The sequence below is a fragment of the Neophocaena asiaeorientalis genome, unplaced genomic scaffold (genome assembly GCF_003031525.2).
Source record: "Neophocaena asiaeorientalis asiaeorientalis breed wild unplaced genomic scaffold, Neophocaena_asiaeorientalis_V1.1 scaffold134, whole genome shotgun sequence".
Taxonomy (NCBI): Eukaryota; Metazoa; Chordata; class Mammalia; order Artiodactyla; family Phocoenidae; genus Neophocaena; species Neophocaena asiaeorientalis.
Genome location: NW_020185339.1, coordinates 26,959,049 through 26,985,961, shown reverse-complemented (window position 1 = coordinate 26,985,961; position 26,913 = coordinate 26,959,049). Strand labels below are relative to the sequence as shown.

Below are 26,913 nucleotides of genomic sequence, written 5' to 3'. Positions count from 1 at the left end.
CCTCCATTCATTTTGTCCACCACGTTCTGAAGCGGCATCAGCACAGCTGATATGGCCTTGCATTCCGCATGTTTGTCCTGGGAGACGTTCCCTGGAATGGCTCTTTGGTCCTTAGCGGTATCTCTGACAGTGCTTGCTAGGCATGCGGCCCCCATTCCATCCATGCTTTGAAAAAGCACGTGCTTAAGAATCACTTGGATCTTACAATATCTGAAAGAATTGTCACGGAGCTAGCTGTCTCTTTGAATATCGATCACTTGCTTCCTAGCCTCATGGAATTACAGTAATTTTAACATTCACCATCATTCCATTGCTTACGATTTCTAGGCTTCCTATCGCATGGTTTGCTGATGGGATGTTATTCGAAGAATTGTACTTTTATTGTTACTGTGTTAATGGAATTATTTAATCACAGAAGAGACCTTACCCAGTTAACTAGTCCGGTGTTCCAGACAAATTTAAGAGCCTGAACTTTAATAATCACTGTCTATCACATTCTGTTGCTGTCTGTTTCACTAGAATAAGAACCAGTAGACATCTACTACATATATATTGAGAGACCATTCTCAAACATAAATCCCAGTGAAAGCTTATGCAGGTGCTGTTAAAAAAAAAAGTCAAAGGTAAGATAAGATACGTCTAAACATGTGGGCAAACAAAAAAGTACAGAAACTTCATAAGACAAAAAAAAAAAGGAATCCGCGGGTGGTTGAGAGGTAGTTGATTGACAGTCTCTCTAAAATTTTTGCCTTTTTTTTTTCTTGGTTCTGGTTGAGCTAGCTCAGTGGTTCTTAACCTTTTGAAGGTTTTGGATCCTTTTGAGAACCAGATGAAAGGTCACAGGCACCCCCACACACACCAAAGCCCACCTGTGGCCCCCAGGTTGAGATTCATTAATTTAATTCAAATCCTTTCTACCAGGTAATAACTAATTTTCTAAAGACCAGTCTTGAAATCTGGAAGGAAAGATATTTTAGTTAGTCTGCTAACTAAGATATTGTTGGCAGAAATGTGGCAGAAGTCAAGACTACGTTGTTGCTGGTTCGACTTTGGTTATGTTCAGGAGTTTTCAGGGAAGACTCCCGAGAGGCCAGGCTTTCCACTGCAGTTTTGTAGAAACAGGGACATGAAGAACAGAGGCATCCTATTCCTGGCATCACGTGGCTCTTCTCCTTGTGGCTGAACCAAAAATAATTCCTCTTTTCCCCTTTTCAACACGTTATCTAGATATCAGATGCAGAGAGAGGGAAGCACAGAGGTGGAATCCCAGAGAGGGAAGACTTAGAATGTAGCTTACTGAGAACCTCAGGAAGGTAAACCTCAAGTTTCTCCATTTACAGATTTGGGCTATGAAGCAGGCCAGTAAATTATGGCCCTATTAAAAATGAATTCCAGGGCTTCCCTGGTGGCGCAGTGGTTGAGAGTCTGCCTGCCGATGCTGGGGACACGGGTTCGTGCCCCGGTCCGGGAAGGTCCCACAGGCCGCGGACCGGCTAGGCCCGTGAGCCATGGCCGCTGAGCCTGCGCGTCCGGAGCTTGTGCTCCGCAGCAGGAGAGGCCACAACAGTGAGGGGCCCACGTACCACAAAAAATAAAATAAAATAAAAAAAATTCCGGGCTTCCCTGGTGGCGCAGTGGTTGAAAGTCCGCCTGCCGATGCAGGGGACGTGGGTGCGAGCCCCGGTCCGGGAAGATCCCACGTGCCGCGGAGCGGCTAGGCCCATGAGCCACAAGTACTGAGCCTGTTCTCTAGACCTCGCAAGCCACAACTACTGAGCCCATGTGCCACAACTACTGAAGCCTGCACGCCTAGAGCCCGTGCTCCGCAATAAGAGAAGCCACCACAGTGAGAAGCCCGTGCACCGCGACAAAGAGGAGCCCCAGCTCGCCGCAACTAGAGAAAGCCCGTGTGCAGCAACAAAGACCCAATGCAGCCAAAAATAAATAAATTTATTAAAAGAAAAAGAAAAAGAATTCCTTGGGACTTCCCTGGTGGTCCAGTGGCTAAGACTCGGTGCTCCCAGTGCAGGGGGCCTGGGTTTGATCCCTGGTCAGGGAACTAGATCCCACATGCCACAACTAAGAATTTGCATGCCACAACTAAAAGATCCCGTGTGCTGCAACTAAGACCCAGTGCAGCCAAATAAATAAATATTTTTTAAAAATGAATTCCTTTATTTTTAGCAATGGTAGCTTACTGCTTATCAACCAGAGGCTGGGTGTCAGTTGGAGTATATTCTCCTTGGCAAAAAACTATAACCCTGACTTATCAAGGTTTATTTCCTAGCCATTTCAAATCCGTTTGACAGAAAATTCAGCTCATTCTCTAGGCAGCTTCATGAAGCTTGTTGATGGCAGCCTAACCCTTAGGCAGGCCTTGTCTTATTATTTTTTTTTAAGACATCTGTACCACCAAATCTTTACTTTCATTTTTCCTTTGGTCTCTTTCCTCCTCTGGCCTCTTTTAAATATGATCCCATGTTTTCTGCTCACTTCCCCCAGCGTACTCCGCAAGGCATCTGTCTCTTTATGCTCTTGTGATCTCAAAACTTCTCTTCCAGAATTAAATTGGAAAGCTGCGTTCTGCTCACTAACTAGGGCAGCAGGTGCTGTATCTGCTCCAGCTCTTAGCCTCTGTCTCTGTCTCTGCTGTATGATTAACTTCTGACCACAGCATTTCTGCAAGATAACTCTTGACTGATGTCACGTAATTTATCCTTATTACTTTAGTTTTATAGATATATATTCATGTCTAGTTTTATATTCTGTATTACAAATATATATTTATAAGCACAGTGCCTGGCCCATAGTAGTCCTCCATAAATGATTTTAGCAGTAGCAATTATAAAGAAGAAACCTAAACCCAAAGAAAGGGTTTGTATGAAGATTTAGACACCAGCTTCACAGTTTGAAATAGATTCCTGGATTCCTATTTCTAGAAACACCCCGCAACTGAGATGGCTTTGGGAGGCTTTGGAAAATAACTTTAAGGGGTAATAAAGCCAATAATAGATCGCTATCAGTGAATGGTATAATTGATACTTGAATTAAAGTGTGACTTTTAATCCCAAGTCCTTTTGCTCCCCATTCTACGTGTAGAGGGCTATTGCCTTGTTCCTACCTGCCTGTTACCCAGGTCTCCTTCCCAGGTGGTAACACCAGTGTATGAGGCAGTAGACCTGGGCCCTCTCTTGACTGGAAATCTAAGTCATTTTGACTCCACAGTTACAGAGTTGGGCCATAGTTCCCTCTGAGTAAAAGCCATTGCTTTGGGCACCAAGTTTTCTCATAGGCCACTTCAGTGGAATTGTTGCTTTCTTTTGCCTTTTCCTGCTCCCAGTTTCATGATCGGCTTTTTGTGTTTTTTTTTTAACATCTGTATTGGAGTATAATTGCTTTACAATGGTGTGTTAGTTTCTGCCTTATAACAAAGTGAATCAGTTATACATATACATATGTTCCCATATCTCTTCCCTCTTGCGTCTCCCTCCCTCCCACCCTCCCTATCCCACCCCTCTAGGTGGTCACAAAGCACGGAGCTGATCTCCCTGTGCTATGCGGCCGAAGCTGCCAAAAACAGGAGTGAGAGCAGCCACAGAACTGATGTGGGACCTGCAAGTTCTCACAGAGCTCTTTATGAGAGTTTTCCCTTTCCTAGAACACTCACCCTGCTCACCTGGCTGATGCCGTGCTCCCTCTTAGCATCTTTGGTATTGATAGATACTCTGAATGTGTCAGGGCAGAGTCAGGACTCCTGAAGATTGGAGACTGCAGTGCACCAGTTAGCTCCAGCCTTTTATACAAGAGATACTTGGATTTAGAGCCTTCTTGTGGCTTAGAAAAGACTAAACTCACATCCTGACCCTTTTTATTTGCCAACTCGAGACCTGGATACCTATCATTCATGGTTTCCCTTCTGCTTCGGAGAACTCAACTTGAAGAACAGTGCCATGCAAACTGTGCAAAAAGGGTCAGTTATAGGAAAAGACCCTTTTAATATTTTCTTTGGTCTGGAACTCGCTGGATTCAACTTGACATTGAAGTATTCTGTGGAGAATGTCCTATACCTTAAAACTTTGTTTGTACTTTGTGTTTATCTGGGTACAGAAATGAACTTCTAAGTGACTTTGTCAGAATTTTCATCTCCTGCGTGCTTTGGCCATGAGCCACGGGACTAACATGCCCCCAAGATAGGGTGGACATCTCAAAGAAGGTGTCTCAGGGTTTTCTTAGAGTGTAGCACTTAATGGTATAAATAAAACTGGTTGGGAGGGCCTCGCTGCCAGTCCCTTTTCATTTCCATCATCATTTAAATGGCTCCCCAAAGCACTACTTCTGTTGGTCATTTTGCTCTCTTTCGAGCTGTAATTTCTTGATTATTTTTCTCTTGGATTTGTTATTTCTCTTTCATTTCTGTTACCGTCTCTCTCTCTTTACCTGTGGTATCAGATAAGAAGCAGGGGAAATGAGAGGCCCTTCTCCGTCCCACCCCAATATTCACAAAGAAGGTGTTTTCTTTAAATGTGCCCATGATGAATGTGGCAATTTCTGTTGCACTGTGAAGGGGGATAGAAAGTGTTTTAAGACTCTATTCAGAGTCATTGTTTCTTTTAAATTATTCTAGTGATTAATCCAGTTGCTTTTGTGTTTCTCCTTTTTCCACACTGTTTCTCAGGAAAGACAGCTGAAGTTTACCACAGTGGTCCTGATTGGAGCAACACTGAGAACTCCCAGCGCCCCCTCCCAGTCCCACCTTTGAGAGCTCGTTTAGTTGTGGTCAGGCTTTGATACGAATCTAGTCTTGAGTAAATAAATCAAGGGCCCCCCAAGTCTCTCCCACATTACTCTTGATCTGAAGAACCTGCAAGAACTGTCACTGTGAGGACTGAATCTGCAGCAGGGAAAGTGACCTGGCATGACTGTACCCCAGGACTTGTCTGGACCGAGCCAGACTGTGGGACCGGGGAGTTGTTCTTCCCCCTGTTGTGAGAGCTGCTTGTTACTGCTGTTGACGCCTGTTCTGATGTTCATTTTGTAGGAGGGGTAGCTCGTGTTGCTTCAGACCAGTTAGATTTCTCAACCTGAACCACGAACTAGGAAAGATAAATTGACTTTATTTATAATCTGTCATCAACATGGTGGAAGATCTTGATCCCAGCATGCATGGCTGATTTCTCTGGACTTAGCACATAAGCAGGCTTTGTTCATTTGTTTAAGGGATTGCTGGGCCTTGGGAAAGGTGACAGGGGGTTCAGAGGCGCCTTTGGACATAGAGCGGAGTAAAATTCTGTGACAGCGGCTTCACCTGCTTCTCAAAATTTCTTAAGTGTCCGACTTCCTGTCTGGTAGCTGACCTTTCTGTACATTGGGTCCAGCTGTCTTGTTCTGTAGTAAATCTATTAACTACTTCTGCTCAGACACGTCCCAGTGCTAGTGAACGTTCGCCTCCTCTTCTCGCTGTCCAAGTTGCCGCCACGTGGCTTCTGTGTCACACTCTGTTGTGTAGGAGTCACATGAAGGAGCTTACTGCTCTGTTTCGGATTATTAGTTTTCTTGCGTATTCTGGTATGTGGTGTTATGAACCAGTTGAGGAAGTAAGACAGTTTATCCTCACAACCAGAACAGTGGCATTCTCCATTCTTGCACGCCTCGGGTCAGAAATTCTACCAGCAACTTCTTACTTTTTTTGTCCCGTGTTGCTTGTTGCTGGGGGAGCACTTTTGCTTGGCTGTGTTTACTAGTATGTGGCAGCCACTGCTGGCAAGACTATGAAGGTTGAGCTCAAGAAAAGCATTGATGGGACTTCCCTGGTGGCGCAGTGGTTGAGAGTCGGCCTGCCGATGCAGGGGACGTGGGTTCGTGCCCCGGTCCGGGAGGATCCCACATGCCGCGGAGCGGCTGGGCCCGTGAGCCACGACCGGTGAGCCTGCGCGTCCGGAGCCTGTGCTCCGCAACGGGAGAGGCCACAACAGTGAGAGGCCTGTGTACCACAAAAAAAAAAAAAAAAAGAAAGAAAAGCATCGATGGCGTCATTTCCATAAATTGGCATCAGTGTCTGCAGATATGGTCATTTGCAGTTATCCACACTAATGGAAGGAAGAAGAGTCTTGGCTGAGGCCTGTGTGTAACCCAGTAACCATTTACATTTAATATTGCTAAGGAATTGTGTACCTAACTTCACTCACAGATATGAAGTTACGTCACCTTTCTTCTTCCTGTGCCTTCCTCTAATTTTCTCCTAACAATCTGGATGAGAATCTTAGAGAGTAAACTTTTTGGTTGGCCATAGTGTTATTTAGTGATCATTTTTGCTTAATTAAGTTTTGTTCCTTTGAGACCCTGTGAAGTATAAGCGGCTGAATACCATTTCCAACTTAAGTCTCTATTTTAACCTTCTTGAAAGTTGAAAGAACTCCACAGAGGAGTTGATCTAAGCCTCAGACTTCAAAGGAAAACACTTGAAAATTTTTTTTTAGCTTTCTGGACTCATGTGTACAGATTTCTTCAGCAGTGCCATCTGGTTTATGGAGAAGAGATGTTGAACCAGCCGACTGTGAGTGTTCAGGCCAATCCCCAGAAAAGTGAGGAGTTCCACGTAGGGTTGGTGTATTATTTGAGCATCTCTGGTTGCAAGTAAAAAGATACAGGAGTACTTCAAGGAAACTACGGGCTGAAATGCTTTGGGGCTTCTGGAAGCCAGTGAAAGCAGAATGCAGAGCCAGAAAGCCCCAGACACCACGGAGTACCTTGTCTTCATCTTTCTCTTCTCCATGCTCCTATTTCCTTTTTCTGTCCCTTAGAATGCTGTCTTGACTTCACAGACATATCCTAATATCGTGATAGAATATGGCTATCATTTAGCTTCCAGATTTATATATTATCATTCCCACCACATGAAAAGGCTACTGGACTGTCTCTTGTCCCATTCTATATTCCTGGAGGACAGGATCTAGATTTAGGTCAGGTGTGCACCCCGACATCTAACTACTAAGAGAAGGTCACTTCCTACAAACAAGGCTGCTGGGATCCCACCCTTATGGAACAGAAGATAGTTTGAGCTCATAGCCTGGAATGTCCTGTTGTATGGGCTTGGAACTGTCCAAAGAGTTCCCAGCCCAGGAAAATCAGATTAGACTTATGCTAAAATTGTATGTTTTTAAAAATTAATTAATGTCACAAATACGTTGGTTTGACTATTTTAAAGTTTTATCCTCTTGTTACTAATACAAATGACAGCTTACAGCTCATTTCTCAATTCATTAAAATAGACGTAGAAAGGGCCTTGAACTATCATCCAGTATTCAGACAAGTGATTGTCTGAACCATTCAGGAGAGATGGCTATATAAGCTCTTCATAAAGAAGTCCAGGAAAATAAACTTTACAGCCATTCTTCAGTGACCTAGTCAACTACTCTTTTTTTTTTAATTTATTTTTTATTGACGTATAGTTGAATTACAATGTTGTGTTAATGTACAGAAAAGTGACTCAGTTATACATATACATACATTCTTTTTCATATTCTTTTCCATTATGGTTTATCAACTACTCTTTTTTAAAAATCACTCTTTGACTTTGAAAGCAGAGCTGTATAATTTTAGGAGCCTAGAATTGACTTATCGACCCAACATACACCTGCCTCAACCCAGCCAAATACAGTGAAGGACTTTTCTATTCCTTTAGCAACTTATTGAAATGAGTTCCAGAACACTGGAACAATTTTTACTTCTTTATAGCTGCCTTTTATTCTATACCACCAATACCTTCTTACCTAGCTGTGTGATTATGATACAATTTTCCAGGACTTCGGAATAAAAGATTGAAACTTCAGCTACTAAATCACGAGCAAGTAAATATCTCTGCCCTATTTTTAAAGACTTTTAGAGGGACCTCCCTGGCGGTCCAGTGGTTAAGACTCTGCCCTTCCACTGCAGGGGGCACGGGTTTGATCCCTGGTCGGGGAGCTAAGATCCCACGTGCCACAAGGCACAGTTAAAAAGATTTCAAAAAGAAAAAAAAACCATAACACTTTTAGAGACGATTCTTCAGCTTCTCCTCCACTGCCCACTGCCGGTACTCCTGTGTTTATCCATGTTCTGTGTATGAGAAAATGAGACCGGGAGGTGACCTTAAATTTGTTCTGAAACACAGTAGGTCATAAATAGTGGCTGAGCCAGGATCAGAATTCCTGCTTTCTGATTCCTGCCTTGTGCTCTTTCTGAACAGCCCTGTGAGGAGACAAGGAATCAGGCCAGAAATGCCTTATCCCTGGAGCCCAGGCAAGCTCTTCCTAATCCCTTTGGTGGCCACAGTGTCCATGGAAGGCCCGCCCTGTGAGCAAACATAAGCCTTTGCACACTGCCACGTCTCTACAGTCTAACTCTTGGCTCTTTTTTCTTTAATTTCCCTGACATCCCTTTCAGGATATCTGTATGAAAGAAAGCTTCTTACTCATTTACTCTTTCAATAAAGAACTTAAAAACATATTAAGTGTCTGCTTTGTGCCAGGGCTTGTGCTAGGCACAGAATCCATTACCACCATTGGACTCAACTTTGAAAATTCTAGGTAGTCACTTGCAAAATACAGCAAAAGAAGAGTCACGTCCACACCACCCATTAGATCACCATCGTACGAGGTTAGCCATGCAGTGTCGTTATCCCATTATCCTGTCTCTTTGAGGAGGGCAACATATGTATAATAGTGATAGCTAACAGGTAGTAAGTACCAGGCACTGTACTTGGTATTTAACATTCATTATCTTATTTAAACCTCACAACAGCCCAGCGAGGTTGATATTTTAAATACCTTTTACAAACGAGTAAACTAAGGTTCAGACAAAAATGGTTAACATTTGATTCATTTATTGTGTGCCAGGTGCTGTGTTAAGTGTTTGTATGAATCATGCTTAATCCTCGCAACAGCCCTATGATATTCTACTATAATCATCCCCATTTTAAAGATGAAAACACTGAGATCCAAGGAGGTTAGGTTTATTGCTCAGGCCACGTAAGTAAGTTGTATAACTTGATTAAGATTAGTAATTATCTACCCAGACTCAGGATTAGAATTGGGATTAGGGTTAGGATCAGAGCCAGGGTTAGGATTTCTGTAGAATTTCAGTGTGATAGTCGTGTCTTCAGAAGTAGATTAGGGGGCTTCCCTGGTGGCGCAGTGGTTGGGAGTCTGCCTGCCGATGCAGGGGACGCGGGTTCGTGCCCCGGTCCGGGAAGATCCCACGTGCCGCGGAGCGGCTGGGCCCGTGAGCCATGGCCACGGAGCCTGCGCGTCCGGAGCCTGTGCTCCGCAACCAGAGAGGCCACAGCAGTGAGAGGCCCGCGTACCGCAAAAACAAAAGAAGTAGATTAGGGATAAGATCCCTCTTGAGGCCTGTGTGTCAAGGCTCTGTGTCTGCCTGCTGTCCGTCCTGGTGTTTTGGCACCCCGGGAGTGCTCAGTGCTTTCTTGGCCATGTATTATGGTTTATGGTTAGCTGATGTGTGAGCATATGTCCAGGAGAGCCACATGTAGACTCAGTCTTGATCCAAACATCACGAGCCCACAACCATACTTTCCTTTGCCTCCTATCACTGATCTCTCCCTGTGCAGTTAAGAAATCTGCCCGCAGATTCAAATTTGAACCAGTGGCTTGCATTTAAACGGCCAATTCAAGTGGGTTATATGTTATTTTAAACTTCTTCAAGTTTTTAATCTAGGACAGAAAAAAGATATAGTATATGTGATGCAGAGAAGGTATATTTTTTAGTGGAAATAGAAACCACAAATACTAGATTGATACTGATTAACCTTTTCAATACATTGGCATTTCCAGAGCTCTTGGGAAAATATTATTGTACCTTCTCACCTATTATTGGCTTTTAAACTTGCCTGTAGTTCTCTTTCCAAACTGGAAGCCTCCTCAAATTCCTGATTTTCTATTTGTTTATTCAGCTAATATTTACTGAGTACCTTGTGGGCTAAGCCATGCAGATACACCTGTGAACAAGGCAGACATAATTAACTATAACCATGATAAATACTACAGAGGAAGTAAAAGGTGCTATTAAAATAGTAATAGTAGGGAGGGAGAAGAGTCGTAAAGTCAGGGAAGGCTTTCTGGGGGAATTGCTCTTTAAGCGAGAGTGGAGGATGAATAGGAAACAGGCAGGAGGGACAAGAGAAGGGAAGGAAGCATTCCAGGCAGAGGGAACAGCATGTGTGGCAACACTGAGGCAAGTAAGACCTTGACTCATCTGAGTCGCTGAGAAGCAGTCAGAGACAGGGAAGTGCTTCCAGGAAGAAGAGAGCCACATGCTGGAGAAGGGACTTTCTTTTTCAAAAAATATTGACTTAAAAATTGATGCCCCTGGAAGAGTTGATAATACCGCCGCCCCACTGTTATTCCCATGGTGTAAATGGTGAAGTGGCCGTGCTTCATGGGCGGCCCTGTGGGGCAGACTGAGAGCCGTGGCGGAGCGGGGAGGCTGGGGGAGGTGGGGAGGGCTGTGGGATGACTCTGACTCTGGGGGTTCTCTCCCCTCAGGCCTGAAGACCATCGTGGGCGCCCTGATTCAGTCCGTGAAGAAGCTGTCGGATGTGATGATCCTGACAGTGTTCTGCCTGAGTGTCTTTGCCTTGATCGGACTGCAGCTCTTCATGGGAAACCTGCGGAACAAGTGTGTGGTGTGGCCCATAAACTTCAACGAGAGCTACCTTGAAAATGGCACCAAGGGCTTTGACTGGGAAGAGTACATCAACAATAAAAGTAGGTGGCCCCGTCTCTGCAAGTGGGGAAGAAAAAGTCTTCCAGAAAGGAAGGCCGGGACTGCTGGAAGGAGCCTTGTGAACTTACTCCCTTCCCTTGAGGTCGGATTATGTTCAGAAGCTCTCAGATATCAGCCCCCTCTCCCTCTCTCTCTTCTCTCTCCCTTTAAAAGCAAAAATGAAACTTTAGATGTTTTTCACATGTACCCCTAAACTTTTGCTTTGAAAATCAGGCTTAGAAACTTGATAAAAATCCTCTTTTCCCTGAGATATGTAAACATTTAGTTTATAGAGTATATACCTAGTAAGGTTTCTGAATGCTACTTAGACCTTAGGAATCAATCTGGTCTTAGGGAGTCGAGTAATCTCTAAGTAATCATTTGATCCTATTACAGTTATGGAGTTTTAACAAGTTCATTTCAGGAACCAAGGCGCTTGGGTCTTGCCCTTAGAATATTTGGTATAGTAGTACTTCTGTAAAACAATGGGGGAAAGTTAGCAGTCTCACTGTTAGTCACTCCTGAGGAATAAAGGCAGTTAGTATCTACAAGAAAGTGTTGCAAAGGGGATTTCAGGGACGCGAAAGGCAAACGTGCCTTCTGATTTAAAGTGGGGCATGGTAACTAGCAATCAGTTTATCTTTGGTAGAGAGAAGTTATAAGGATAGAAGAGTAGAGTGGTGTAAAAACCCTTTGATTCAAGTGCTAGAACGTGGCATACAGATCTGAAGGACGAGTAGAAGTCAGGTGTCTGTGAAAAGGACATTGCACTAAAGGCTACACAGCAGCACTTTTCATTGTTAAATATATATAGGAAAATAGTTAATGGGAAAGAATTCTTATCAGGTTTCACTGCTGTCAGAAAAGATTTATGTGAGCTAAAATCAATAACTGTTTATTCTCTCATCCACTGAAATCTGACTTATTCATTTCCTGCCTCTTCAAACTTTTCTAGCAAATTTTTACACAGTGCCTGGCATGCTGGAACCTTTGCTCTGTGGGAACAGTTCTGATGCTGGGTAAGTAGCTCACCTAATTTTATTCTCCTCCCTTAAAATAATTGGTCAGACAAAAATGGACAGTCTGTTCTCTTTCTTTGTGCTCAGATCCTTAGTGGGCCCGACGTATTGGGTGACTCAGATTTTCTTTCTGTCTTATATTTGTCCGTCCAAAGTTGACATTTCACTAGTAGGTGAAGGTGTCCATAGTCTCAAGCCAAAATTAAAGATGTAAAAGGCTAAAGACAGAATCTATAACATCAGATATCTTGCCTGTCTCTTGAAGACTCTCCTCATTCTATCCTAACACAATTAATAAAATATCGAATAAGGACACCGTCTTCATGATAGGTTAGCACCCAAGGCTGACCCAGAACATGCCGGGCCAGACAACGTGGGGGAGGGGAAAGAGTTGCAATGTAATATCTTTTCCTCTTTTTATACTGTGGCAAAATACACGTAACATAAAATTTGGTCTCTTAACCATTTCTACATGTACAGTTCAGTGGTATTAAGTATGCTGATGTTGTTATGCGACCATCACCACCATGCATCTCCAGAACTCTTCCTCTTCCTACCGTGAAACTCTGTACCCAATAACTCCCCATTCTCCCCTCCACTCAGCCCCTGGTGACCACCATTCTACTTTCTGTCTCTATGATTTTGACCAGTGTAAGTACCTTACTTAAGTAGAATCATACAGTAATTGTCTTTCTGCAACTGGCTTATTTCACTTAGCATAATGTCCTCAGGGTTCATCATGTTATAGTATATATATGTCAGAATTTCCTTCCTTTTTAAGGCTGAATAATATTCCGTTGTATGTATATATCACATTTTGTTTATCCATTCATCTGTCAGTAGACACTTGGGTTGCTTCCACATTTTAGCTCTTGTGAATAATGCTGCTGTGAACATGAGTGTACAGCAACAAAGTTTAGTCCTGATTCCGCTACTTCTAGACTTTTGGCAAGCCATTTAACTTATGTGAGCCTCAGTTTCTTCATCTAAAAACGGATTTAATCATGTTCTCACTTTCTCAAAGGGTTATGTAAGGATCCAATTACATAACATATGTGAAAGTGCTTTGTAAACAGAGGGCTATATAAATGTAGGGTGTAGTGTCATTATTTAGAGTCTATTGGTAAATACAGGAGTTGGTGTTTTAAGATGACATGACGACTAGAAGTTCATTTAATTTCTGTATTGAAGTAGATACTAGAAATTACGCTGAAATAAATACCAGGCGAGTCTCAAAGCAGAACTGTTATAATCAAGGTCACTGAAATCCCCAGTATGACCTGGTTGTCACAGTGGGTGTGAAGAGAATCAAGACGATTAAGAGGAACTTCTAGCCGTTTGTCATTTCGGATAGCAGCTAAGTTAAATTGGGTTGAATTGCATATTGATATGAATCTAGGACAGTGATTCTCAAATTTTGGCATGCATAAGAATCATCTGACACGCCCCTTGAAATACAGATTCCTGGACCCCACATCCAGAGCCTTTATTCCTAGGTCTCGGGTAGGTTATAGGAATCAACAGTTTTCAGGTGATTCTGATCCTTGACTGTCCCCATGACATCATTTTTTGAAAAATTGACCTTGCTGCTTTGTTTCTTTCCTCTTTTTCTTTTCTTTAATTCCTGTTTGTTGGCCTGTAATAAATAACCATCTATGTGTTTATTATCTCCAAGGTCATAGAGATGCCTTACAGCTGATGACTGGGTAGGATTACATTGAAAAGCCGTTTGTTTCCCTTTCTTTCCTCAGGCAATGCCCAGAGGGATACCAGTGTATGAAAGCAGGAAGGAACCCCAACTATGGTTACACAAGCTTTGACACTTTTAGCTGGGCCTTCTTGGCATTGTTTCGCCTTATGACCCAGGACTACTGGGAGAACTTGTATCAATTAGTAAGTAATACCTCTTTTTCGAGTGCTACCTCTTTTTCTTTGGTGATAGAATTTGCATGAGGATATGTGCGGCTGGGGACCTTCTGTGTGAGAGACCTTTGGTGAAGACGTTGTATAGGATCTTAGGATGGTATTTCTCAGAGTCAGCTGGTTTACAAAAGTAAGTGAATTCTCCCAGCTCTTGGCCCGGTCCTTTAATGCTCATCATGTGTAGCTGTAGAGGTTCACAGACTTGAGAGCCTCTTGCCTGGCCTGGGAATCTGCATTGTCTGCCTACTTCCTATCATTTCACCAGACCATCTTCAGTATTTCTCCTTTTGGATTTTTGGGCTTAGGGCATCTTTTTAAGAAATATTAAACACATTGTACAAGGCACTATGCTAGACATTATAAAGATGAGATTTTATCCACAGGGGTCTTGGATAAGATCTCGTCCATGTTTTGAAATTTGTAACACATTTGTATTTGTTCAAGAATGTTGTGACAGGGCTTCCCTGGTGGCGCAGTGGTTGAGAGTCCGCCTGCCGATGCAGGGGACACGGATTCGTGCCCCGGTCCGGGAAGATCCCACATGCCGCAGAGCGGCTAGGCCCGTGAGCCATGGCCGCTGAGCCTGCGCGTCCGGAGCCTGTGCTCTGCAACGGGAGAGGCCACAACATTGAGAGGCCCGCGTAACGCAAAAAAAAAAAAGAATGTTGTGACAGATTTTTTTTAAAAGGTCACTACTATTCTGTTGGACTGCTTTGGTGACTCTGGGCAAGTCGTTTAATTTTGCTGGTTGTGGTGGAGAAGTTAGTCTAGGTGACTGCTGAGGGTCTTCCAGTTTAGAGATTCTCTGACGATGCATTGTTTTCCATTTGACCCTAGCATTTGGTAATGCAGATTAGTTTGAGGATAAGAAATGTGTTCCCCTCAGGCATGAAGGAAGCTCTTTAAGGGAAGTTTCTTATTCGTATCTCCTAGAACTCTTCCTTTCTGTTGTACAACCTAGTATTCCCTCAGGATTGAATCTTTCCCATGAAATATTTGTGACTTATGCTAAGTTTCAATTTGTGGTTGAGAAGAACAAAAATGCAAACTAAGTAATAGTGGGTCCCATGTACATAACCTAAAACACAATTGTTCTTTGATGTCTATGTGCTTGCTCAAGGAATACTCAATATTCCTTGAGTATTCCCCAAGGAGTACTCTTGGGATCCTCCTTCCTGTTTTCTTTTCCCTCCGCTATCCTTTATGTCATACCCCTCTTTAAAAACTCATCCTTCGGGGCTTCCCTGGTGGCGCAGTGGTTGAGAGTCCGCCTGCCGATGCAGGGGACGCGGGTTCGCGCTCCGGGCCGGGAAGATCCCACGTGCCGTGGAGCGGCTGGGCCCGTGAGCCATGGCTGCTGAGCCTGCGTGTCCGGAGCTTGTGCTCCGCAACGGGAGAGGCCACAACAGTGAGAGGTCCGCGTACCACGCACACACAAAAAAAACTCATCCTATTGCAACAGGTTAAGGAAGGATGTCCCTCAAGATAGGGACTTCCTATGACTTGGACCTGATCCCAGAGAAGGAATTTGTCTGTTAATGCTCTTTGAGGACCAGTAGATAAATGAGCTGAGGTCTTGTATTCATTTCTTCAGACTTGTTTTAGAACGAGCTGACAAAGTCAAATGTAATTCTTAGCCCAGAGCGATTTTTCCTTTAAAAAAAAATTAAGCATTTTTCTACAAAAGGAGTATATTAAGAGTATTTGGAAGTAGAAGAGGACTTTTTTGTCATAGTGAATGGGACATACTACCAACATTTACTGTGAGTTGAGGGTAGGGGAGGCCATTTGGCCGTTGGGGATGCTAAGTGTTCTGCAGTGTGAAGAAGTACCACACAGTGAAGTACTGTCCTGTTCAAAATGCAGTAGTGGGGGCTTCCCTGGTGGCGCAGTGGTTGAGAGTCCGCCTGCCGATGCAGGGGACACGGGTTCGTGCCCCGGTCCGGGAAGATCCCACATGCTGCAAAAAAAAAAAGTGTAAAAATGCAGTAGTGCCCCTGCAGAGGAACACCAGCCCATGAGTTGTTTTCAGCCTGATTCGTTTGATACAAGCGACTCAGAAAGTGTTCTTTGTCTCTTTGTCTTTACAGACCTTAAGAGCAGCGGGCAAAACGTACATGATCTTCTTCGTCTTGGTCATCTTTGTGGGTTCTTTCTATCTGGTGAACTTGATCTTGGCTGTGGTGGCCATGGCTTACGAAGAACAGAATCAGGCAACGCTGGAGGAAGCAGAGCAGAAAGAGGCTGAATTCAAAGCAATGTTGGAGCAACTTAAGAAGCAACAGGAAGAGGCACAGGTTGGTGACCAATTCTTTGCTGTGGTCCTTCCTGCCAGATCACGGTGACTAAGGCCCCACCTGACTGCCATTCCAATTGATCTTTTTAGGCATCCGTCACTGTTAAATAGAAGTCACTGATCTGATTAAAATAGCCCAAGTAACAACTGCAGATGGTCAGTCCAGTTATTCCATTTGTCTTAACGGCCAAATTGTTTGTGACTATGATCTTTTGTTGAATTTCTCAACTGTTCAGTGTACAACTGCTGTGCTGGCTGGGGAGAAAAGGAAGTGGCCAGAGCAGCCTATATAATGCTTCATATAAGCATAGCCTTCTTGTTGAGAAAAACATGAGGGTCTCCTTCAGAGATTCTCGGTGGCCATAGCAAGTCTTGAAAAGAAGATACAGGTAAAATATGAAAGTAAAATTTGAAAAACAAACTTGTGATTCCACCAACACCCTAACACTTCACTTTTTCTTCTTTATCCAAATATACATGTATTTTTACATTGTTGGGCCCATAATGTATAGTATAGTTTCTTAGCATTGATTTTCAGAGTTGTCCAAAAAAAGGATCATTTGGTACCAAGGTGGCAGCTACGTTCTTGTCTGAGATACTCAAGAGAATAAACCCCAGAGTTCTCACCATGCCGTTCTGCTCTGATTATGCAAGGCTGTGTGCCACGATTCAGCTAGGAAAAAGGGATACCAGGCCCCAGCCACAGTCTCCTCTGACGGGCTGGTTTTCCTTGCTCCTTTTTTCCCTTTTTCCCCTATCTGTGGGAAAGGAAGTGATCTGTACTAATTGCTTGGCTTTGGGTGGCTCCAGTTCATTGCTTCTGATCTGCTCTGTTGCTGTGGCTCCGTTCGTAGGCGGCGGCGATGGCCACTTCAGCAGGAACTGTCTCAGAAGATGCCATAGAGGAAGAAGGTGAAGAAGGGGCAGGCTCCCCCCGAAGCTCATCTGAAATCTCTAAGCTCAGTTCCAAGAGTGCCAAAGAGAGACGTAACAGGAGAAAGAAGAGGAAACAAAAGGAGCTCTCTGAAGGAGAAGAGAAAGGGGATCCCGAGAAGGTGTTCAAGTCAGAGTCAGAAGATGGTATGAGGAGGAAGGGCTTTCGGCTACCAGACAACAGAATTGGGAGGAAATTTTCCATCATGAATCAGGTAAACTCTTTGCGCTGGGTCAAATAAGCCGAAGAAATTTTGATTTTCCTAATCTCACTTGATTCTCACGTTCCCCTTTGGGTTTACGTTTTCCACACCCATCCCTGCATTCTCAGTCCTTTTTCTCCATACCTACATGCTGTTTTCCTTTAGGAGGAAGTGCTACTCGCATATTAGGGCTGCCCTGTGCTCTAATCCTGCCCTCCCTTCTCTGCTCTAAAGCTAGCCCTAGGACAACCTGGTCACCTTTGGCAAACTTACCATAGCAGTAAAGTCTGTGTCACAACCAGCAAGCCTTATGTTCTAAAACGTCATGAAGAACTTTTCTCCTCTTAGCATCTGAACTTCAGAATTTAGATCAAATACCTCTTTTTAAGAGTTTCATATAATTTTAGGTTAAAAAAAAAAAGTCATGGAGCTCTTTAGGTCACCTTATTTGAGTGTAACAAGTTCTAGTAATTAATTATTCTAGATATATAGTGTCATGCTGATAAATTAGCCTATGATATATTAAAAGCCTCCAGTTTTACCCAACTTTGATAAATTGGGAAACTAAAAGAGAAGGGAGAGGACTTATGGATTATTGAGCATTGTATTACTATAAATTTCATCACATAATAGGTATTTTTGGATTTCAGAGAACACCACCAAAATCCAATTCTTAAGCCATTTAATTCCCCAATTTTTTTTTTTTAATTTGTTTTTGTCTGCATTGGGTCTTCGTTGTTGCATGCAGGTTTTCTCTCGTTTCGGTGAGGGGGGGGTTACTCTTTGTTGCGGTGCATAGGCTTCTCATTGTGGTGGCTTCTTTTGTTGCGGAGCACAGGCTCTAGGCACGCGGGCTTCAGGAGTTTTGGCACACGGGCTCTAGAGCGCAGGTTCAGTAGTTGTGGTGCACGGGCTTAGTTGCTCTGCGGCATGTGTGGTCTTCCGAGACCAGGGCTTGAACCCGTGTCCCCTGCGTTGGCAGGCTAATTCTTAACCGCTGCGCCACCAGGGAAGCCCTAATTCCCCCTTTCAAAGAAAGTTTTGTAAGGTATAGAATAGATTACAGTTCCTGGTTATGGCAATGTATTCAGTGTCTTTTCTTGTTTCCCAGAGATGATTGATTGTGCCTCTCCCTTACATCTCTCACCTCCCAGTTCAGTCTTTTGCTAGTCCAGTTCATTTTATCACAGCAGAATCTCTCATGTCCATCCCCTTCTTTTTATTCGTATTAATCCTATTTTAGTTCAGACTTTGTGTTACTTTGTTCTACTGCAGTTATCCATTGCAGCTTCATTCACTCTTGTCTGTCTCTCCTTTATGTTTTATATATTGTCAGCAGATCACTTCCTAAAACATATCTCTCATTATTTGTCACCAAGCATTTATGGAGTGCCTACTGTATGTCAAGGATTGTGCTAGGGGGTTTCTCTGGTGGCGCAGTAAAAAAAAAAAAAAAAAAAAAAAAAAAAAGAAAGGATTGTGCTAGGTCCTAGAGATTAAAAGGTGGTTAGAACACCATCCCTGCCCTAGGGAGCTTACAGTGTAATGGGGCAACCAGATACATTAAAAAAATTATTTGTGTAGTAGCATTGATGATATTATTCCATAATTGAGATACACTGGGGTGTTTTGGAGGGCACCGATCTATCCCAACCTGGAGGTTCAGCAAAGATTTTCTGGGGAAGATCAATGAAGGATAAACAGGAGTTAGTCAAGTAATGTACATGTGTGTTGGTGAGGGAGCAGTAAGACAGAAGAAAGGACATTCCAGGTTTGGAAGAAAAGTATGTTCCAGTTTGGACATCCCAAGTTTGAATTGTTTGTTGGGAAACCAAGTAGACACATGGATAGTCAAATGATAGCTCAGGGAAGAGGTCCTGAGCTGACAGGTGGGGATTGAAACCATGAGACTGGATGAGATGACTTGGAGAGGTGTGTCAAGTGGAAGAACAGTGGGCCACTGATGTTCACGGCCATCAGAGTTGGAGCTCATGGAGGAAGACAAGTGAACGGTCGTTAGAGGTGCTAAGAGAACCGACAGTGCAGTGAGGGCTGGAGAGCACAAGGGTGGGAGAAGGCAGTGGAGTGATCAATGGATTGAAACTTAACAGAGATGCTTGATGAGATCAGAACTGGAAATGTCTGTTGGATTCGGCAGTAGAAGTCATTGAGAACTTGAAAGTTACATTTCAGTCCAGGGTAAGGGTGGATGCCATGTTGAGTGGGAAGTAAAGACTTCTCATTCAAACTTCTTTAAAGAATGTGGGTGGGGGCTTCCCTGGTGGTGCAGTGGTTGAGAATCTGCCTGCCAATGCAGGGGACACGGGTTCGAGCCCTGGTCTGGGAGGATCCCACATGCCGCGGAGCAACTAGGACCGTGAGCCACAACTACTGAGCCTACGCGTCTGGAGCCTGTGCTCCACAACAAGAGAGGCCGCAATAGTGTAAGGCCCGCACACCGCGATGAAGAGTGGCCCCCGCTTGCCACAACTAGAGAAAGCCCTCGCACAGAAACGAAGACCCAACACAGCAAAAATAAATAAATTAATTAATAAACAACTCCTACCCCCAACATCTTAAAAGAAAAAAAAAGAATGTGGGTGAAAATAAGCTTTTTTTTTATTTTATTTTGTGGTACACGGGCCTCTCGCTGTTGTGGCCTCTCCCGTTGCGGAGCACAGGCTCCGGACGCGCAGGCTCAGCGGCCATGGCTCATGGGCGCAGCCGCTCCGCGGCATGTGCGATCTTCCCGGACCGGGACGTGAACCCGTGTTCCCTGCATCGGCAGGCGGACTGTCAACCACTGCGCCACCAGGGAAGCCCCAAAATAAGCAATTTTATAATCTGTTGGAGAGGAAACCCAGAAGAAGGAGGGTTGGAAGTAAAAATGGAGTAGAACAGAAAAGAAAGTAGAACACAGTCTTGGGAGATGTGAAAATAGGTGTAGCCTCTAACAGGAAAGGGGGTACCTTGTCCCCCACAAAGACGCCAGCACAAGAGAGGTGGGTGTATGTGGATAAGTTTGTAGATGGGGAGTAGGAAGTAGAGAAAGATGGCACCTGTCAGTCTCTAGTTTTTAATAATGTAGGAAATTAAAAATCTTATCGGAGGGTTTGAGAGGTTGATTCGGGAGCTTGAAGACAATAGTGACAGTTTAGAGTAGTTACTAAGAAGAATGGGAGAGGGAACTCCCCTTTGGGGTGGAATTCATAGCACTCCCCCTCCCCGATGCAGACTCCCTCTTCAGTCTCCAGTCCCTGTGCCCCTTCAAGCACCCTATACTTACACCACAGTGAACTACTAGATGCTTCTCATACACGATGCTTCTTTTCTACCCTCTGTTTTGCTCCAGAAACAGCCTCTCTAAGATGCCCTGTTTTTTTCCATTTCTGAATTGTCCACGTTGTATTTATTCTTCACATCCTTTTCTCAAGAAACCTTCCCTGACCCTCCTCCATCCCACCCCCAATTGGAGATTATCATTTCATCTTTCCATTGTGTTTATACGTACCTCTTTGCATGTTGCTTTTTACTGTATGTGGTTCTTTATTTACTAATGGTCATATCCTCTCCCCTCTCAGATAAAATCCTAAAGTCAAGGTCTGCTTCTATGCCCATTCAGATATTTGTTGGAAAAATGAATGAAGAACTTTTATAAATCTGATTTAACCCCTTCTGGGACTCCTTTATGGCCTGGAACCATCTCTGTCTCACCTTCATCTCAGCTTTCTCCTAGTTTAGTCTCTTTTGGGGGAAAACTGTGATTGTAGCTTTGTTGTAATCCAGCCCTTGTCTTGAGAGCCATCCTGAGCTAGTTAATGAATACCTTAGTACCATTAACACTTTGCTATTGAATGGGCTCTGATTAATCCATAGGCTTCAGCACAGAGTTGCACTGATTGCTCCCTAGCTCAGAAATAAAGCTGGGCTTCTGAGATGTCCTGCTTTGCATGAAAATGTTCACTTCCTCTAATTGCCCCATTTGAAAAAAACTGTGGATTCCTAGAGTCCGTGGCTGACTGCCAAGACTTGCTTAGAAGCCCCACACAGTAGTAATACTCTTTGTCCCAGGACTCTCCTGCAGTTTCTCTGATTTTATCTGGAGGAATGGTTGCAGAAACTGAGCCCTAGGGAGATTTACTAATTTATTTAAGGTTATATAGCTAGTAGGTGTTGCAGGCAAGATTTGAACCGGGGGCTCCTGACTATAAGCCTTGTACTGCAGTCTCTAGCCACCCCCTCCTCACTCACCTCCACACATACCTGGTCGTCTGTGGCGACTGGCTTCAGTTTTACCACCGCACAGTTCAAGTGAATGTCAGTCTCCTGTATTTCAGATCTGCTGAGATCCTCTCGAGACATCTGCCCAGCCTGTCTCCTGCCTGTTTCTCTGTAAAGTTACTGCTGTGTTTTAGGGTCTAGGTGAAAACAGGTATTAGGTGGAGTTCATTTCTGCAAAGTCTTTTAATTATCCTGTTGCAGCAATTCTCAAACTTTTTGGTCTTTATATCTTTAAGAATTATTGAGGACCCCAAAGAGCTTTTTTTAAATGTGCTTTCAATTTATTGTGTTAGAAATTATAATTAAGAAATTTTAAAATGTTTGTTTACTGATTTATTTAAAAGAATGATAATAAACCCATTATATGTTTAACACAGATCATACATATTTTTGAAAAAATAAACTGTTTTCCAGATCAAAAAAAAAATTAGTGTAAAAAGTGGTACTGTTTACATCTTTGCGAATCTCTTTAATTTGTGGTTAATAGAAGATAGCTGGAATATACCTGTATTCAGCCTGTTGCGATGTATGTTTCTTTGGTTGAAGTATTTAAAGAAAATCTAGTTTCATACAGATGTAGTTGGAAAAGGGGGAAATATTTTAACAGCCTTTTTAGATAATTGTGAATATTCTTCTCTGATGCTTTTCCAGAACTGGATAATGGTAGATTTTTAAATGGTTAGTTGCAATGTGGAAGCTGAAACTGTATCAGTAACTTGGTACTCTGTTACATTAAAATCCTTTGCTGTATTTTGCACTATAGGTCTTTAACTCATGAATGACTTGTAGCATCTTACGTTGACCATTTGGGAAATACTGGTTCACTGAGTTATGCAGATCTTCGAAGTACTGACACACAGTATTAAAAAATCACGTATATTATTATCTCTATCAAGCTCATAAGAAAAGTCTTTAAATTCTGTGAAACTGTCAGGCTCGCAGAGTCTACTGTATGCCTGTGAGAAGACGAGAGTGAGAAAGGCAGACATCATCTTAGTATTATTATGAAGTAGTTTTAATCTTGTGCCCCGCCCCCCCCACCCCATAAAAGGGTCACAAGGACCCCAGGAGTTCCCAGACCACATTTTAAGAACCAACTGCTGTGTTGGAAAGAAAAAGTGAAGAAAAGGTGAAATATGGCATGGAAGTAGGACATTTAAATCATCAATTCATTACATTCTAAACATCCCAGTCATTGTTAAGCCTTATCCCAGTAAACAGCTGATATGGATGCCCTGAAATTCCCAACAAATTTTTCTGTGTAATGTGAGGGCTCCTCCCTCAAACCAAGAACACCCCAGAGCTATTCTCCCAAGCACACACCTAGGTCTAAGGTAGTATTTTTAGTTAGCTGTGATGTGACTGCCTGAAAAGGACCAGAAGCTCCTGATTTGTTGACAGGGAAGATTTTGAAAACAGGACCTATCTCATAAACTAGCCTGGATCCCAGGAGTTAATAGAGCCACGGGTCCTGAGTCATAACTAAAACCCTCCAGTCCAGGAAAATTGAGACTGGGAGGCCGGGGGCTACCCTCAGGATATGTCTCCTTAGGGAATTGGCTAGATCAGGATTAGATACAAGGGGTACAAGGAGAAATGGGACAAGTTCATCTTTTCCCCTTCCACATTTATTGCAGTCGCCTCTTTTGCCAAGAATGGAACAAAGAATTAAAGAATAATAGGTAAACTGTTTCCTTTTAGTGTGTATTGTCTCAGGATCCTGATTCCTAAGTGTTCCTGGGTCACTGAACTGGTCATTATCTTTCTATCACTTCCTCTCACTTTCCTATCAGTTAAGAATAGTCAGGTATTATATACTATATGAGATCTAATATAGTATATAGTATTTCCTCATGTAGTACATAATATTTCCTACTAGGCTGCAGGTTTCGAGAGGGCAGGGACCATGTTATATGTCTTGTTCACCACTATATCCACATCACTTAGCACACAACAGGTATTTAATGATCATTTGTCAAATAAAAATCAAACCTCTTTCCTAATCTGGAGACCTAATGTAGTAGGTAGGGTCAGCACCCAGCGTCGGCCTTGTGAAAATCACAGATTCAGTCCAGGGAAGCTTGCGGTGAGAAGGGAGGCAGTTTTTTATTTTCTGTATTTTATGGGGCTTTGACACGTTAGGAGCCTTGCTGGCTGGGAGGAGCTGCCCCTCTTGGTGCTAGTTTAATTCCTAGAGAGAGCCAACAACTTGCCAGGAAGTGTGCCTTTCATGTGCAGATCAACCAGTCCAAGACCCTTATCCCCAACCTCCTGGTATCTAATTCACACACCCAGCCAATATTTCCCGTGCCCTAAATCACTCCAGAGCCAGGACCATTCCTATAGCCCAGAACCTGTTTGAAATTATTCAAACTATCCAATTTTAAACTTGTTCAAATGTGCCTGCTCTGCCTCACCCATCCCTTCCACAGCAAATTATTTTGGGAACTGTAAGTAATAAACTCTTCTTTCAAAGGCAGTTATCTCTGTGTCTGTCACCTTACCATACCTGATTAAAACAAAATCATAGGTGGGACTTCCCTGGTGGTCCAGTGGGTGAGACTCCATGCTCCCAAGGCAGGGGCCCTGGGTTCGAACCAGATCCCGCATGCTGCAACTAAGACCCGGCACAGCCTAAATAAATAAATATTTTAAAAAAAAAGAAAGAAACCAAAACTCATAGGTACGTTCTAACACTTGACAAATCTTCTGGCCAGCCACATTGTTTAGAGAAGTGTTTCTCAAACTATCTGTAGCGAAGGACCAGTTTTTGTCTTTCCCATTTCTTCATGAATGATACTCTTGTAAAATATAATTGCAATAAACTTCTAGAAAAATTATCACATTCTTGGATGTTGTAAAAATGCCTACTTGCTATTAAAATTTCTAAATGCTTCTCTCAGGTTTTTACTGTCTCATTGCAAACCAGTAGCGGATTATATACTAGCATTGATCTGTGAATGGTTCAGGGGAATGAATCAGTGAGGGTGCCCAAGCATATATGTGAAATGAGGAATAGCAAGCAATAAGCTGGAGGAGGCGCTGACCCCTCTACCAGCTCAACAGCATGGAGAAGGAACATGGCCATGTATGTGCCCTTTTAATACACAGTGACACCCTCCACTCATAAATGAAACCCAGTGAACATTCTGGAATCTAACCCATGCAGCTCCTCCTCTCTGGTGCAGGAATGAGGCAGAAGAGCAGAACAAGTCAGAGTGATCAGGAAAGGGGTCAGAGATGCTGCATACCTGAATCCTATTTTTTAGAGGCCTACATACGGCATATAGTATGTACTTAACAGTAACATTTGTGTAAAATGATCTGTGATAAGTGGTTTTCTTGATGCAGTTTCCAGTAATCAAATTCATTCATTATCTCAGAGATTTGTGAGTTGCTTCAAGCCAAGGCAAGAAGAGACTACATAACAAGGGAAATACAGGTTAGAGAGTGATGATAAAACTAGAAATATCCAAAAAAAATGTACCCACCTGGGCATGGGGGCTTTGTACATTACAGGAAGAGAATGGAACTGGGATCATTTTGAGTCTAGAACTAGAAGTGGAGTTCTAGGTAAAAAAAAAGATATGGGCAGAAATATTAAAGAGGAGCCCTACAGCCATTCCAGGGTTATCGTCAAAAGTATTATTTTAAAATGTTTATTTAGCACTTTTAATATGTATACTATATTGGCAGAGTCCTAGCCCACAAAGAACTTTCACAGTGGAATCATTTTACCAGAAGGGTAAGGCCTAAACTCTAAGGCAAAAATCTTATATAGCTAAAAGTTACTTTGAAATTCCTTCAAAGCCATAATTGGGCAAACTGAGTATCTCAGGGTAGCAAGGAGGATTGTCTGAGGTCAGTTGTCTGTCAGGTTTTGTTCTCTTAGAGCAGAGGTCCTCAAACTGGGATTGCATCCCCTCAGGGTACTTGAAGACTTTCTAAGCACGGTTTTAAGGAACCTGATTTCCAGATCTTTAAGTTACATTTTCCTATGCCTAGGGTGAGGCCTGTGGTCCAAAGTCACACCAGTTCTTTTCCACTTTTCTTTTCACAGTCAGCCTTCTCCCACTTTACAAAAGGAAGGCATACCTCTCTCATCCCAAATCCTAAGTGGTGTATTGCCCTAAGATATAAAAATCTTTGGAGGTGCGAAACAAAGGGACAGTTGAAAATATTAGGGTCTAAAAAGTTTTCTTTAATCTAGGAAACAAACCCATTGTAAGGCTTTCTGAATTTACCTATCTCTTATATACTTCTAATAAGAGTGAAATATAGAGTTATAATCAGGGGCAATGGGATGTTTTAAGTTCAGGAGCAAGATGGATGTCACTGGGATACATATTAATACATTTATTAAAAATTAAAAATGAAGTCATACTTTTTCCAATGAAAATAAGTCTGATTTGGCCAATTGCTTTGACATTGGGGACTGGCTTTGCTAATTAGATCATATGGTGGGCAGTTTTGTAAATTAAATGAGCTAAGCCTGTGGCTTTAAGGTTTTGATGAAAATATCTTTAAAGCATGTGATAACATCATTTTATTAAAAAATTAATGTTGGCAGTGATGTATAGAAATTGACAATATTTTGGTTATTCCAACCTTTTCTGTTGGGTTAAATATGGTTCCTTTAAAGTAAAAGAATAACCCCTGTAAGAGGTACCGATATAATTATTAGTTAATAATAAATAAGGCCTTTTTGATATCCTCAGGAATCAGGAAATGGAATACTTCTATCAACTGGGTACAAGTCCTTTGGCAAGTTGGGTGGTTTTCAGTTCTTTGCTTTCAACACAATTGAAAGAGGACTTGATTTAATTGTCAGCTGATAGATCATTAAGATAAATTTTGCTGATAGCTTTCTATACAATTTTGGCATATAACTTAGAAGGAGTTCAAAGAATTGAGTGACATTACTGTTTATAACAATATTCTTCTCTTCCAAGGTACCATTTACATGAATACAGTTTCTCAGCACTTAAAATCTAAATAATATTAGAAGGGAGAGAGGGGTTGCTGTTGAGCCATGTTTGATTCTAATAATAAATAATACTACCTACAAATATTTAAACACCAAAACACCGATTGGAAAAAAAAATTCATCTCATTGAGATATATTTTAATAAAATTTTCTTTTTAAGCTTAGTAATTACTTATAAAATGTAGAATATATTTCTGATCAATTGTATTAATGAGAGTTGTAATAAAAACACAATCCAGGAGAATTTTTAAAATTTCTTGGAGACTCACGGTCACAGGAAAATTTTTTTAAAATTTTAAGTACAGTTTATAATTTTTTGTTGCAGAAAAGTATTGAAAGGTGATCAGTAAAATGCATAAAGATATAAATTAGCATAAAATTCTCTAGGGCAGGTGGAATGGAAGTATGAGCTGAAGGAGAAAAAGATGAAAAATTTCTAAGTGATAAATTCAAGTTTGACTTTAAAATGTCAATGCTGGGAATTATATAATTTACAAATACTTAAACTTCTCA

The 26,913-nt window shown here is 42.4% G+C and overlaps 1 protein-coding gene across 1 annotated transcript in view; it reads left to right on the top strand.

The window, feature by feature from the left end:
- SCN8A (sodium voltage-gated channel alpha subunit 8) overlaps window positions 1-26,913 on the top strand; it is a 129,343-nt gene that overhangs the window by 44,423 nt on the left and 58,007 nt on the right. The window contains exons 7-11 of the mRNA XM_024736644.1: window positions 10,539-10,760; window positions 11,714-11,777; window positions 13,529-13,670; window positions 15,791-15,997; window positions 16,851-17,144. Coding sequence (XP_024592412.1) covers window positions 10,539-10,760; window positions 11,714-11,777; window positions 13,529-13,670; window positions 15,791-15,997; window positions 16,851-17,144 — 929 coding nt within the window. The remainder of the gene's footprint in view (window positions 1-10,538; window positions 10,761-11,713; window positions 11,778-13,528; window positions 13,671-15,790; window positions 15,998-16,850; window positions 17,145-26,913) is intronic.